This window comes from Astyanax mexicanus, chromosome 13, assembly GCF_023375975.1.
Source record: "Astyanax mexicanus isolate ESR-SI-001 chromosome 13, AstMex3_surface, whole genome shotgun sequence".
NCBI classification, from domain to species: Eukaryota; Metazoa; Chordata; class Actinopteri; order Characiformes; family Acestrorhamphidae; genus Astyanax; species Astyanax mexicanus.
In genome coordinates this window covers 15,212,788-15,229,091 of record NC_064420.1, presented here as the reverse complement: position 1 = coordinate 15,229,091, position 16,304 = coordinate 15,212,788, and the positions used below count along the sequence as shown (strand labels likewise).

The 16,304-nt window shown below is 37.0% G+C and overlaps 1 protein-coding gene across 5 annotated transcripts in view; it reads right to left on the bottom strand.

Moving 5' to 3' along the window:
* LOC103026736 (protein phosphatase 1 regulatory subunit 12B) overlaps window positions 1-4,006 on the bottom strand; it is a 38,291-nt gene extending 34,285 nt beyond the window's left edge. For all 5 annotated transcript variants that reach the window (XM_049462808.1, XM_049462810.1, XM_049462807.1 and 2 more), the window contains exon 1: window positions 3,462-4,006. In XM_049462808.1, coding sequence (XP_049318765.1) covers window positions 3,462-3,566 — 105 coding nt within the window. In that variant the 5' untranslated portion in view covers window positions 3,567-4,006. The remainder of the gene's footprint in view (window positions 1-3,461) is intronic.
* Window positions 4,007-16,304: the final 12,298 nt, after the last annotated feature.

Sequence of the window (16,304 nt, the reverse complement as noted above, 5' to 3'; positions counted from 1 at the left end):
TTTAGATGTTTTATGAATGAGGAAACAAGTCTTAAATAAGTCCTGGTAATAGTACATTCTAATCAGCAAGAGCTTTGGCAGTTTAGCTCCTTTTTTAGTTCTTCTTCCACATCGTGTGCTGCACTGTGCAAACCAAAACAGCTGGTAAGCAGCACCTGCTGACTTTACAAGCTTTTTTCACTGACATAAACACATGACATCACATCAACACTGCCTTTAATGGAGTTTCTCCAGCCGAGCTTGTGTTTCTGAGGTCAAAAAAGGCAGGATAGAGATAGCCAGCCATTCTAACAAAAATATAATCTTAGTATTTTTTGATTATATGAGAGATTCTCTATTACAGATTCATTTTTTTATTATTATCTTTTTAACAACTGAGAAAAGCAAGTGTAATTATTTTTTATTTGTAGATGTGCCACTAAAGTAACAAACATCACCATTTAGAACAATCAAATATACAAACTATAGTAGTGCGTGATATGGACAAAAATGCTGTTGGATATTCCGATATCGATGTGATAAATTAGGATCCTACAAAAGTTAAATTTTCTCTAAGATTTTTCAGCACTTAACTTTGCTGCGCTTATTTTACCATAATAAGAAGTAGTTTGGTGTGTGCATTCACTGTGGACCTCTACCTCACTGTACCTCATTTTGCCTTGCTCTACTACACTCTGCCTCTTTACCTTATTCTACCTTACTCTGTCTCTCTACCTCACTTTACCTCACTCTGCCTTGCTCTACTTTTCCCTACCTCATTCTATTCTCATTCACTCTCTGTCTCGCTCTACATCACTAAAGCTTGCTCTACTACACTCTACCTCACTCTACCTCAATCTACCTTGCTGTACCTGTTCCTACCTCACTCTACTTCTCTCATCTCGCTCTACCTCACTCTATCTCTGTGTGTCTTACTCTACCTCACTCTGCCCTACCTTACCCTACCTCACTGTACCTTGCTCTGCTGTCACTCTACCTTTACCTCCAGCCTCATTATGACAAGTGAGTCCAGTCTGGAGCATGAAGATGCAGTTTGAGTTTACTGTTATTTGCAATATTATCACCGCTCTTTTGACAATAATAAAATTGAACCCATATAAAACAAACAAACAGCAAGCAGCTCCCTTTAAACTTAATTGCTTTTTATTTCAGTTTACAAAAAAGTGTAAAATATGAATCACTGCCAAATAAAGGAGTTGTACAAGGAGATGTACAAGCCTATTAACCACCCAGCAGTACACCAAACTTAAACACAAAACACTTGATGTAAACTGATACTATATCTGATACGTCAAATATCTGTCAGTGGTTCAATATGCAAACTCTGCACTGCTGTCAGAGTGAGCAGGAGTAAGACAGGGCTATGGAAGCCTTTAGATCAAACCCTTTTCTGATGTTCATTATTCTCAGATAAATCAAATCCAGCTGCAGATTAAAGCATGAAGCGTGTTCAGAAGCATCTCTTCTGCTTACACAAACACAGCTTTCAGTCTGTGTATCAAATGTTTTCTCTGTAATCAGATTTGTACAGAAATCTATCATGAATAGAACTGTCACAACAACTGTTTATATTTGGAATATATTATCTCCTAAATAATTGTGATAACTGATACTATTGTTATTTTAAGATCACATTACACATTGATTATTCTACCGTAACTTTACTATAGCGCTACTATAGCTCTACTAACACTACTGTTACTCTACTATAACACTTTACTATAACTATAACACTACTCTTACTTTACTATAGCACTACTATTACTCAACTATAAGACTACTGTTATTCTACTATAACATTTTAATTATTCTACTATAATTTTATCATAACACTATTGTTACTTTACTATAGCAGTACTATTCCTCTACTATAACACTATTTTTACTTTACTATAGCACTACTATTACTCAACTATAACACTATTTTTACTTTACTATAGCACTACTATTACTCAACTATAAGACTACTGTTACCCTACTAAAACACTTTGATTATTCTACTATAACACAGTTATAACTTTACCATAATACTACTTTTACTTTACTATAGCACTACTATTACTCTACTATAACACTACTTTTACTTTACTATAGCACTACTATTACTCAACTATAAGACTACTGTTACTCTACTATAACACTTTCATTATTCTTCTACAACTTCACTATAACACCACTATAACTGTATCATAACACTACTGTTACTTTACTATAGCACTACTATTACTCTACTATAACACTACTTTACTATAGCACTACTATTACTCAACTATAAGACTACTGTTCTACTATAACATTCTACTATAACATTTTAATTATACTACTATAACTTTATCATAACACTATTGTTACTTTACTATAGCACTACTAATCCTCTACTATAACACTACTGTTACATTACTATAGCACTACTATTCCACTACAATAACACTACTGTTACTTTATTATAACACTTTGATTATTCTACTGAAACCCTACTGTTACTCTACTATAACACTTTGATTATTCTACTATAACTTTCCTCTAACACTACTATAACTTTACAATAAGACTGATTATTCTACTATAACTCTACTATAACACTACTGTTTCTTTACTATAGCACAACAATGTATCTACTATAAGACTCCTGCGACTCTACTATAACACTGATTATTCTACTCTAACACTACTCTAACATCACTCTACTATAACACTACTCTAACATCACTCTACTATAACACTTTGATTATTCTACTGTAACTTTGCTCTAACACTACTCTAACATCACTCTACTATAACACTTTGATTATTCTACTATAACTTTACTCTAACACTACTATAACTTTACAATAAGACTGATTATTCTACTATAACTCTACTATAACACTACTGTTTCTTTACTATAGCACAACAATTTATGTACTATAAGACTCCTGTGACTCTACTATAACACTGATTATTCTACTGTTACTCAACTCTAACATCACTCTACTATAACACTACTTTAACATCACTCTACTATAACACTACTCTAACATCACTCTACTATAACACTTTGATTATTCTACTGTAACTCTGCTCTAACACTACAGTAATATCACTCTACTATAACACTTTGATTAATCTACTGTATCTCTTATATGACCCTACAGTTACTCTATTATAACACTATGGTTACTCTACTAGAACGCTACTATTAATCCACTACAACTCTAGTGTAACACAATTTTGAAACTACTGTTACTCTAATATAACACTAGTATTTATCTACTACACCGTATTCCACTGCTATACTTCTACAATAACTCTACTATTACTCTATTATAACTCTTCTATTATCATAAAAGTATTAATACTTTGCTATAACAGTACATTTACTCTGACTATAACACTACTGTTACATTAGCCCTGCAGCTCTGATAACTTCCACATTCCTACTGAGGTTCAGAACATCCCAAACATGCACAGCTGGTTCTTACTCTGAAGGTTTTGGTGCTGGGGGACGGGGAGGAGGGTGGCGAGTCCGACAGAGACTTCCTGCTGCGGGAGGACAGATCCTTATTACGAGAGTAGAGGGACGACATCGCTCCAGGATAATGCCCAAGACTACTGCAGCGGCACAGACTCAGAGCACAGCTTCTGATATGCCCATAACAGCTGTGCAGAACAACCACTCAGCCAGTGTTTTAAATGTCCAATAGAAATGATTGAAACAAAGAGAAAGAGAGAGAGAGAAAGAGAGAGAACGAGAGGGAGAGAGTTGCTGGAATTGTCAGTTGTTTGGAGCTTCCTTCCTCCTCGCGGGACAGCACTCATTAGAGAAAAATGAAAACAAGCAGAACCACTTCATCAACTATCTCCCCTCCCTCTCTCTCTATCTCTCTCTATGTCCCTCTCTCTCTCCCACTGTTTCCCTTTCCCTCTATCTCTTTCTCCCTCTAGCTTTCTCCCACTGTCACTTTCTTTCTCCCTCTCTCTCTCTGTCCCTCTCTTCCCTACTCTGTCTCTCTGTGCTTCTGTCCCTCTGTACCCCCCCCCCAAAACACTCATAAACTCTCCCCTCCTCACTCTCGCTCACACACACACACACACACAGACCTAAAAAGGGCAGGAATCTGTTAGTTTCACAGATGATTAAGTCCCACCCTTTACTGTGGGAACATACAGTAACAACAAAGCCATCCAGAACAAAAAGCAAACAAACCACAGAACAGTGCCGTAACCACAGAACAGTGCCGTAACCACAGAACAGTGCCGTAACCACAGAACAGTGCCGTAACCACAGAACAGTGTCATAACCACAGAACAGTGCCGTAACCACAGAACAGTGCCGTAACCACAGAACAGTGTCGTAACCACAGAACAGTATCGTAACCACAGAACAGTGCCGTAACCACAGAACAGTGCCGTAACCACAGAACAGTGCCGTAACCACAGAACAGTGTCGTAACCACAGAACAGTGCCGTAACCACAGAACAGTGTCGTAACCACAGAACAGTGCCGTAACCACAGAACAGTGTCGTAACCACAGAACAGTGCCGTAACCACAGAACAGTGTCGTAACCATGAACATAACAGTTTTGTAACATAGAACAGTTACAATTACAGACAGAACCGTGCTATAACACAGAACAGTGCCATAACCACAGACAGAACAGTGCTATAACAAAGAAGAGTGCTATAACACAGAATAGTGCTGTGACACAGAATAGTGCCGTAACCACAAACAGAACTGTGCCGTGACACAGAATAGTGCCTTAACCACAAAACCATGCCGTAACCACACAGCAGTGCCGTAAACACAGAACAGCGCCATAACCTCAGACAGAACAGTACCATAACTTTAGAACAGAACATTGGTGTAACCACTGAACAGTTTAATAACCACAGACAGAACAGCACCATAACCACAGACAGAACAGTGCCATAACCACAAAACAGTTTAATAACCACAGACAAAACAGTGACAAAACCACAAAACAGTGCCATTACCACAGAACAGTGCAGTAACACAGAACAGTGCCATAACACAAAACAGTGCCATAACCACAGAACAATGCCATAGCCACAGACAAAACAGTGCCAAAACCACAAAACAGTGCCATTACCATAGAACAGTGCCGTAACACAAAACAGTGCCATAACCACAGAACAATGCCATAGCCACAGACAAAACAGTGCCAAAACCACAAAACAGTGCCATTACCACAGAACAGTGCCGTAACCACAGAACAATGCCATAGCCACAGACAAAACAGTGCCAAAACCACAAAACAGTGCCATTACCACAGAACAGTGCCATAACCACAGAACAATGCCATAAACACAGACAAAACAGTGACAAAACCACAAAACAGTGCCATTACCACAGAACAGTGCTGTAACACAGAACAGTGCTATAACCACAGAACAGTGCCGTTACCACAGAACAGTGCCGTAACGACAGAACAGTGCTCTAACACAGAACAGTGCCATAACCACAGAACAGTGCTGTAAAACAGAACAGTGCCATAACCAAAGAAACAGTGCTGTAAAACAGAACAGTCCCATAACCACAGAAAAGTGGCGTAACCACAGAACAGTGCCGTAACGACAGAACAGTGCTCTAACACAGAACAGTGCCATAACCACAGAACAGTGCTGTAAAACAGAACAGTGCCATAACCAAAGAAACAGTGCTGTAAAACAGAACAGTCCCATAACCACAGAAAAGTGGCGTAACCACAGAACAGTGCCGTAACCACAGAACAGTGCCGTAACCACAGAACAGTGTCATAACCACAGAACAGTGCCAAAACCACAGAAAAGTGTCATAACCACAGAACAGTGCCGTAACCACAGAAAAGTGGCATAACCACAGAACAGTGCCGTAACCACAGAACAGTGCCGTAACCACAGAACAGTGGCATAACCACAGAACAGTGCCAAAACCACAGAAAAGTGCCATAACCACAGTACAGTGCCATAACCATGAACAGAAGTTTTGTAACATAGAACAGTTCAATAATCACAGACAGAACAGTGCTACAAAACAGAGCAGTTCAATAACCACAGACAGAACAGTACTATAACCATAGAACAGTTCTGTCACCACAGAACAGTGTCATAACAAAAAAAAACATGCCATAACCACAGACAGAACAGTGCCATAACACACACTGAAAAATGATGAGTAAAATTTACTTTAAAAAGGTTTTGCAACTTTCTGCACTTGCTTTTTTTAAGTACATTTAATTTCACATATATTTAAGTAACTTCAACTCGGTTTTAAGACTTAAAGCTCCACTAGGTAGGATTGAGATTTTGTGCTCGTGGGAATCAAGGAAATCCTACGTAGTGGGGCTTTAAATGTTAGAGTAAATACGTGAACTAAACTTCAATCAATCCTTTATTTTAGTAAATTTGACTTAATTTCTGCAAACAATATTACCTACTTACAATTACTTAATTTATACAATATCACTCAAATAATGTATGATACATACTATAATTCCTGAAATTTCAATATTTTTAGTTAAAACACATATTACACAAGTAAAGGTTACTAAAAAAAGGATTGATTCAGCAAAAATAAATTGAGTAAAGTTTACTGAAAGAAAGGATTGTTTAGTTCACTTATTTACTCTATGTAACATTTAAGTCTTACAACTGAGTTGAAGTTACTTAAATTTATCTGAAATTAAATTTAAGTAAAAAAAAGAAAGTGCAGAACAGTGCTGTAACCATAGAGCAGATCTGATACCACAGACTGTAACATACAGTGACTCAAAATGTGATCTTCCAAAACAGTGAGCAGGACATTAAAGCACTAAAAACACAACACACACACACACACACACACACAGATCCTGGCTAACTACTCAAGGAAACTCCAGTGAGCCATCTGCAGAGGTAATCTCCAGTCATGAAGCACACCTCATCCTGCAGCCCACTACTGCTTTCCTTTTCCACTGACCTGCACAGGCCAAGCCTGCGGAGATGGGCCTTTAGAGACTTGTATAAAAGAGTGGACTTCAGCCGACACAGGAACCAGCTCCTCCATGGCTGCTGAGCAGGCTGTGGTTCAGCAGAGCTGACCTGTTCCTCCTCCTCATGAATTTCCATATGGAACAATGCTATCAATATCCACACAAAGGCCACTGTCCTGTTTAAAGTATGAGCTTCTTGAGGAAATATTAGGGGGGTCCTCAATTTGGAACTGTGGAGGAAGCCATTAAGATGCTTTGAGGAACCATTAGATAACATTTCTTGAAGGTTCCTAAAAGCATCTTAACGTGTTTCTTGAAAGTTTTAAATTAAAGAACCTTTAAAGTTACTTCAAAAGTTGTCTGTCTCCTAAAGCTACCTTCCCCTGGGTGTGTATTAGTATTTTATGTGTTGGGAAGCTGCAAGGCCTCATGTTTTAGTCTGTAAAATCAATTTTTATTTGTTCTGTGTTATTCGGCCTGGTGCTACAGTGTTCACTCTCATGCTTCTGTAAAATTATGCTATGAGCAGTATTAGCATTTTTTTTAAATAAAGAAAGTATTGTTTTTGTGATTACACTGTTATTAACAAAACATGTTGTGAATACAAATACCATTTTTGTAAATTTGTCATAATACAATTCCATTAACCCACAATACTTAGAAAAACAATAACTTTAAATGTTGTTGTGTGAATAAAAAGGAGTTAAATTGAACTTTGTTTAATCAACTTAACTGAGCCAAGTCATAATTTAGCTTCAACTCATTTAAGTTAAATAAACTTTAAAAGTTATATATTTACAGCTTAACTGAGTTAAATCAAAATGGTGACGAGTTGAATTGAGCCAAGTCTTTTTCAGTGTGGCAACAAGAGGGAAAAGTGGTTATATATTTTTAAATATTTTTGTCTTTTTGTTAAAATTCTATTTGTTTCTTGAGAAATAGATTCTTAACTTCAAATCTGTAAGATGGACATTCGTCCTTATCCTTTCAAAACACATATTTTATTCAGTGTCTTCTGTAGTAAAAAAAAACAGGGCTTACAGTTTTATCCAGTTTCCATGCTGAGGAATCAGAGGGCTGAGTGAGACAGAACAGGTTTATGGAAATATTTCAGAGTAAACCAGCAGGAGAAGCTCATCTCTGGAGGAAGCCTTTTAGTGTTCAAATTTGTTTCCTTCATCTCTCTGTTTTTTTGTATTCATGAAATGAAAAGAAATGTTAAAAAAACTCTGGAAATGAATACAATTCCATTAATTAACCCCTACATTCTGAGACCAGGCAAATCCATTTTTTTTACTGGTATATACGCTAAAAAAATAAACATTAAAATTACCTTTTGATTTTTTTTCACTTTAATGTTTCTTTTAACCACAATGATTTAAAGGTCTAAAGAAAATCTAAATACTAAATATTTATAGGAATATACAGTAGTTACAGTGATCATATACTGAGCATACCAGTTACGAGTGTGTGTCTCTGCTCAGTGTGGGAATGGCTAAGGTCAGGACAGCAAGATGGAAAATGTTCCTAGCAGAATGTAAACTGTGAAGAGATCATTCTCTGCTGTCCTTTCCCAGGGTCAGGATGAGGCCACATCCACTGTAAACACAGAGACATACGCATTCATACACTTCCGTAATCCCTAAATCAGAAATAATAAAACACAAGCAATCCTCTCTAATCCTTTCTAAACTGTACATTGTAATTTTTGCTTTTGTAATGCCAATTTGTCTTTTAAAAACTTGTCTTTCAATGTTTGGAATGTATTATTGTTTCATTATGGTCTTTTTTCATTTTGCAGAACTACAGTAATGTGAAAAAGTGTTTGCCTTCTTCATGATTTCTTACTTTCCATGCTTGTCACTCTTAAATGTTTCAGATCATCAAACAAATTTAAATATTAGTCAAAGACCACAGAAGTTAACACAAAATGCAGTTTTAAAATAAATGTTTTTATTATTAAGGGACAAAAAATCCAAACTTACACATCCTTGTGTGAAAAAGTGTTTGCCCCCCAGTTAAAACATTACATAACTGTGGTTTATCACATCCTAGTTCAATTTCTCTAGACACGCCCAGGCCTGATTACTGCCACACCTGTTCTCAATCAAGAAATCACTTAAATGGGCCCTGCCTACTAAAGTGAGGCAGACCAAAAGATAATCAAAACATAGACATCATGCCAATATCCAAAGAAATTCAGTAACAAATAAGAAAAAAGTAATTGAGATCTATTAGTCTAGATAAGGGACTCCAGAGAACCACAGTGAGAGCCATTATCCACAAATGACAAAAACGTGGAACAGTGGTGAACCTTCCCAGGAGTGGCTGGCCGACCAAAATTACCCCAAGAGTACAGCAACAACTCATTCATGAGGTCACAAAAGACCCCGCAACAATATCCAAAGAAATACAGACCTCACTTGCCTTACTTACGGTCAGTGTTCATGACACCACCATATAAAAAAGAGACTTGGCAAAAATGGACGACATGGCAGAGTGCCAAAACAAAAAGCACTGCTGAGCAAAAATAACACTAAGCCTCATCTTAAATTTGCAAGAAAACATCTTGATGATACCCCAAGACTTTTGGAAAAAATACTCTGTGGACTCGCACGACAAAAGTTGAATATTTTGCAAGGTTTGTGTCCTATTACATCTGGTGTAAAAGTAACACCACATTTCAGAAAAAGAACATCAAATCTACAGTAAAACATGGTGGTGGTACTGTGATGGTCTGGGGCTGTTTTGCTGCTGCTAAATTCCACTGTCTACCAAAAAGATCCTGAAGGAGAATGTCCGGCCATCTGTTTGTGACCTCAAGCTGAAACGAACTTGGGTTCTGCAGCAGGACAATGATCCAAAACACACCAGCAAGTCCACCTCTGAATGGCTGAAGAAAACAAAGTGAAGACTTTGGAGTGGCCTAGTCTTGACCTGAATCTTATTAAGATGCTGGTATGACCTTAAAAAGGTGGTGCATGCTGGAAAACCCTCGAATGTGGTGGAATTACAACAATTCTGTAAAGAAGAGTGGAGCCAGAATTGCTACTCAATGCTTCTTGCAGCAAATGCTTGATTGCAAGGTTCAACCAGTTATTAGGTTTAGGGGCAAACCCTTTTTCACACAGGGCCATGCAGTTTTTTTTTCTCCCTTAATAATAAACCTTCATTTTAAAACTGCATTTTGTGTTTACTTGTGTTTTCCTCAACTAATATTTAAATTAGTTTGACGATATGGAACATTTAGGAGTGACAAACAAGCTGAAAAACACAAAATCCTGAAGGGGGCAAACACTTTTTCACACCACTGTATTCATTGTAACACATTCTGGCCAAAAGGTGGCCAAACTTTTGCATGTCATTGTTTTTAAGAAATGAAAACTTTTTTAGACATTTAATACACATAATTGGTGTGGGGTGGGGGTGAACTCTGAACAACTTAATCTCATCACGGGGAAAACACACACTTGTGCCAAGACATTAAGAACAGTTCTCTCTCTCTCTCTCTGTCTCTCTCTCTCTCTCTCTCACACACACACATGACTGCACCCAGACAAAGCTGAAAACTAATTAACATAATTATATGTTTGCTGAGGGTCAGCTCATTTATAAAATATTCAATATTCTTTTCTACCAGCAAAAGTACTTATTTTGTATTAACCTATTGAGACCTAGACATTTTTTCAATATTTAAAAAAAAAAAAAACTTTGCTTATTTTTAAATCTCTCTCTCTCTCTCTCTCTCTCTCTCTCTCTCTATATATATATATATATATATATATATATATATATATACATATATATATCTTGTAGTAGGCATCAGGTATGGGTTGGTCTCAGAATGTATTGGTAATGTAGGCTAATTATATAATATTTATTTTCATGTAGACTTTTGTAAACATTTCTTCAACAAAACAAATTAATAATTAGCAACATAAACAAAAAAATCTCTGCAAAGAAAAATAACTTGCCAGTTGCTGCTATCAAATGTGAAAGCTGCCATGGCCACTCTGTTGGCCACAACCCCACAACCAATTCCTCACTTGAGAACCCAAGATGTTAGATATTATAAATTAAAACAGATTACATACATTGTGCTTGATTTGTAGTAGATTATTAACGAGGCGTTATTATTAAAGAGACCAACCACTGTTTGAATAATGACTGAGAGTTCTTATAATGTGTCAGGCCAGCCACTTTCTATCTGACTGCCATGGACACAGTGTCTCAGAACTACACTTCCCAAAAGTCCCAAGTGCTCTCTTAGTAATGTGCCACTGCAGCTGTGTCTCAATTCAGGGGCAGCATCCTTGAAGGACGCGGTCTACGAAGGTGTGTCCTTCGAAGGATGGGTAGGCTGTGATGGCAGTACTGAAATGGGACAGTCTACCCTACGGAGTATTTCCTGTTTCCTGTTTGAGATTCTACCCGCCACAACCAAAGTCAGAGCTGAAAAATGAGCCAGAGATTTTGATTCTCGTTTTGCTTCAGACCACAAAATACATTATATATTATTTATTATATATATATATATATATATATATATATATATATATATATATATATATATATATATATATATATATTATATAGTATTATGTATTATATATATATACATATATATATAAATACTATATATATATATATATATATATATATATATATGTATATAAACTAAACAATACTTATAAATAAACTAAATAATACATTAATACATACACACAGACACACATGGAGTCTTCAAAATGGGACAGCCTTGTCGCACTGCGGTGACGTAATCGGCCTTCAAATGAGTCCTTCGAAGGATGCAGCCCCTGAATTGAGACACGTCTCACGAACTCTCCGTCATATTAATTAATCTCATTGTTCTCACCTGTGCTTCCCTGTAAAAATACCCCTCATTTCTCTGTGCCCAGTATTAAATCTAGTCTCTAGCTCTTCTACCTTGCGATCTCTTTATCTTCTCTGCCTTTGCATGTATGACCTCTGCCTGTTTGTTTGCTGTCTACTGCTTTAGCTTAGCCCTTCTCATTAAGTTTGTGTTCTGGTTTAGACCCTGTTTTTTGACCTTGCTCTCTGCCTTTCCCATGGTTAGTGTTCTGTGTAAGACCTTCGACTTGTTTGTTTATGCTGCCTTACTGTTGTTAGCTACACCTGTGCTGGGTTTCCCTGTAGTTCTGTTACCCTCTTTAATACATTGCACTGATTCTAATCCGCATGTGTCTCACCTGTGTCTGGTCTTGGTGAAATAATGTTTAATCTAGAATCTGTATAAGTATAGGTTGAAGTTCCGCCCTCCAACAAAAAGATCCAATCAGTTTGCTGCTTACACAGCGAGTGGAGAAGTGTCAGTCTACTTAATAAGTAGATCTGAAAAAACACACACTGTAAACATATACTTTGTTTTAACTCAAATCAATCAAGTCTGTTATCTGTAAAATTGGATTTTTTTTCCAAGCGTGACTCATTCAAACCTAAATATTTGAGTTAAATCAACATATAATTGATTCAACATTTGACCACTTTTATCACAATCTATTTGCATTCTGGGTGTCTGGCTGCCTGGCCTCTATGTGGCAGGCTTTAAGAGCTAGCATCATTTTAAACATCAATTAAACGTATGCAGGTTTACAATGCATTGGCCAGAACAAGCAGAGAAATCGTGTTTTTTGTACTTTTTAGAGTACATTTTTAAAATCAAAATTGATCAGTGATTTTAAAAATGTTAAAATGTTAATTAGACCATTGGTTTAGAGTTTTTTGCTCTCTCCCCATTTCAACAGACAGAAAGCTGGTCTTCTATGAGTGGATATAACTGCCTGGCCATGGTGCAACACAAACACTTGTAGACTACACTTGCAGAACCTTTCTAGGACTGTTATTTCTGTAGATACTCTGTGATGGTAAATATGGAGTGCTATGTGCTAAAGCTACACTGATGTCTTCTCAGATTACCAGCTGGCTTCCCCTGGAATCTGTGGCGTTAGGGCGGCAGCTGTGTGAGAGAGGATTCACTGTACCTTCCTTCTGTATGAGCTCACCACCCGCATATACCTCCAACAAATAGCCCTGGCCTAAAATACTAATACATCTGAGTATACACTGGGGTTTCTCATTAGAGCCATTCCTCACATTTACGTAGACTTTAAGTAGAATTACATCATTGTTTCACAATTGGATTGAAATGTATGTATGTCTGCATGAGGTTATATTTAGATAATTTTTATAATAGCTGGGAATGGGAGTTGATAGATTTAATGTGATAAAATACATTATAATTACTACTAGACTATCTAGGGAATGCAGAAACTGCTATCTATCTATCTATCTATCTATCTATCTATCTATCTATCTATCTATCTATCTATCTATCTATCCATCCATCCATCCATCCATCCATCCATCCATCCATCCATCCATCCATCCATCCATCCATCCATCCATCCATCCACCCACCCACCCACCCACCCACCCACATTAGAAAAATATTAACTTATAAGGCACTTTTTTTCAGAATCCATAGATTGTTATCAGGTTTAATGAACTTCTGGATTGGAGCTGAACATCGTAAGCCTAGAGAAGCAGAAGAGGAGGGGAAAAGAAAGCAGACACTTTATCCCTACATGGTATGGAATGTCACAATACCTTGTTCATGTGATCTGACGCAGGGGGCTTAACACTGGCTTTTGCCTGTATTGCCTGTGTTTGTTATTTATTTATGTATGGGTCAGTGTAAGTGTGTATTATTTATCTCCCAAAATGTGTGCACAGTCAGTCAGAGTAGAGTTGGATGGAGCTATGGAGCTATATATAGTGTATAATATAGTACCAGTCAACATTTTGGATGCAGATTCTCAATCAATATTTTTCCTACATTGTAAATTAATACTGAAGTCATTCAGACTATAAAGAAACTCATAAGAAATCATGGAAAATAAAAGTGTTAAACAAACTAAAATACTCAAAACAAAATAACTTGTGGTTTCTGAGGCTGGTAACTCTAATGAACTTATCCTGTGCAACAGAGATAACTCTAGATCCTTCTTTTTTAATGGGGCAGTCCTGATGAGAGCCAGATTTATCATAACCCTATTTTTTTATAGTCATTTTTGAGTAGTTCTTGCCATAATATGGATTAGATCATTATTTATATAGAGCTTTTAACTGTGTACCAACTCTTCCTCTTCACAACATTACAACTGATGCTCTCAAACACATTAAGAGGCAAGAAATTCAAGAAGTTCAGCACAGCTGCTAACTGAAAGTTATTTCAGGTGACTCTACCTCATAAAACTGACTGAGAAGCAAGATGGCAAAATGTGCAAAGCTGTCATCTAAGCAAGAGGTGCCTACTCTTACAAATCTAAAATATGTAATATATTTGAGTTTAACACTTTTTTAGTCTGCTAAATAATTATAGATGTTTTTCTTTGTAGTTTGAAAAAAAAAAAACTGAATTGAATGTGTCCAAATATTTGACTGGTACTGGAGGTGTAACTTTCTTTTAAATAATCAAATGAAAATGTAAATGTAAGTTAATGCATTCAATTATTTTTTTCAATTGCTGGTGGATTATTCTTACACAGATTTTCTTATTAAGAACAATGTCTTAACAGAAATATGAGTACAGCTCAGAGCTCCACCTAGTGGTGTCAGACTGTAATAATCGTACAATTGGTGAAATAAACCTCTAGAGAAGTTCTGTCATGAAATTATAAAATATGTAACTATATAAAAATGTTACATAAAGCAGTATTCTATTACGAGCCAGAAGCAACCAGAATCAATCCATTCATCCCTACTAACAACTAACCAGATCCTCACAGATAAAACAGCAATGCTGGTTTATTTCCAGTGCATTACTTAAAAATATGAAATAATATTATCCTGAGTAATTCAGGAAGCTGATTTTACACACTTTACTCTGAGCCTTGAACTCAAAGAGTTGACTTACTTAAGCATGTCATAATATCCAGTTTTCAGTTCTACAATAGCTGCTCTGTGTTTTGGTAATCAAGATCAGTCAGTTCTGAGTATGTTGACTCTAGCAGAAGAGCGCTCACGATTAAATAAAAAAGATGTTCTCAATAAAATATAGATAAAAGGATTCATCATAGATAAGAACTAGAAAAGGAGGAGTGGAGCATCATTTTTCACACCACTGGAGACTTAAAATTTAATGTCACATTAAACCACTTCAAGTGTCCTTACTGAGTAGCAAGATTTTCCAAATCACTAATAACTGTTGAAACAACATTATTTGTGATACCACTTCCACTTAACAAATAGACAAATTGTTTTTACGTCTGTAGAATCTCCAAGACTTTGGGCCCTATTTAAGTGATCTATAGGCAAGCTGTCAACCGCAGTGTGTCAGTATGTATTTGGTATTGTGAGTACTAATTGTGTACTAGTACTAATGATGTACTAAGTCTCTTAACTAATCATGGGTGTGTTTTGAGCCTAACATGAAATAAACCAATTGGTGTGTCACTTGCCGTTAAGAGCCAGGTACACTCTGACTTTGGCAGATTGGTATTTTAATGGCGCAGCACTTCTGCAATTCTCAGCAGAGGAAACTGATCTCTGTGTTCATGCTGTGAAGGTGCACGAGCATCTCATTACTGAAACAGCAATGTTATTTTATTTTATATTCTGTTTATTGTTGATGTATAACTTGGGTCTTTGCCCTGCTTTCGTGTGTGTGTGTGTGTGTGTGTGTGTGTGTGTGTGTGTGTGTTGAGTAACCCCACCATCTCACAGTATAGCAAAATTAGATAAAACTTTTTGGTGCAAAATGAAAAATGTGACAATATAAACACAAGAATATTAACTGTATGAATTAGACACTGTATATCTAAAGACATTTTAGAGAAGAAAATGTTTCTAAAGCAGGGGTGTCCAAACTACGGCCCGCGGGCCATTTGTGGCCCGTTTCATTTTTTGGAGTGGCTCGCGAGGTATTTTAGAAATAAAATGAAAGATGGCCCGTAGGTTTTTATAATGTGAGATTCAAAGTTTGAACGCTGGGTTTCAGAAAAAGTCTATATATGCGGCGAGAATGCGCACTTGTAGTGCGGAAAAAGGACCAAAGAGTCTACATGCGGCGCGAATGCTCAGTTGTAGTGCGGAAAACAGACCAAAGACTCTAAAAGCGGCGAGAATGCGCACTTGTGGTGCGGAAAACGGACCAAAGGGTCTACATGCGGGGCGAATGCTCAGTTGTAGTGCGGAAAATGGGCCAAAGAGTCTAAAAGTGGCGAGAATGCGAAGTTGTGGCGTGGAAAACGGACCAAAGGGCTACATGCGGCGAGAATGCGCAGTTGTGGCACGGAAAATGGGCCAAAGAG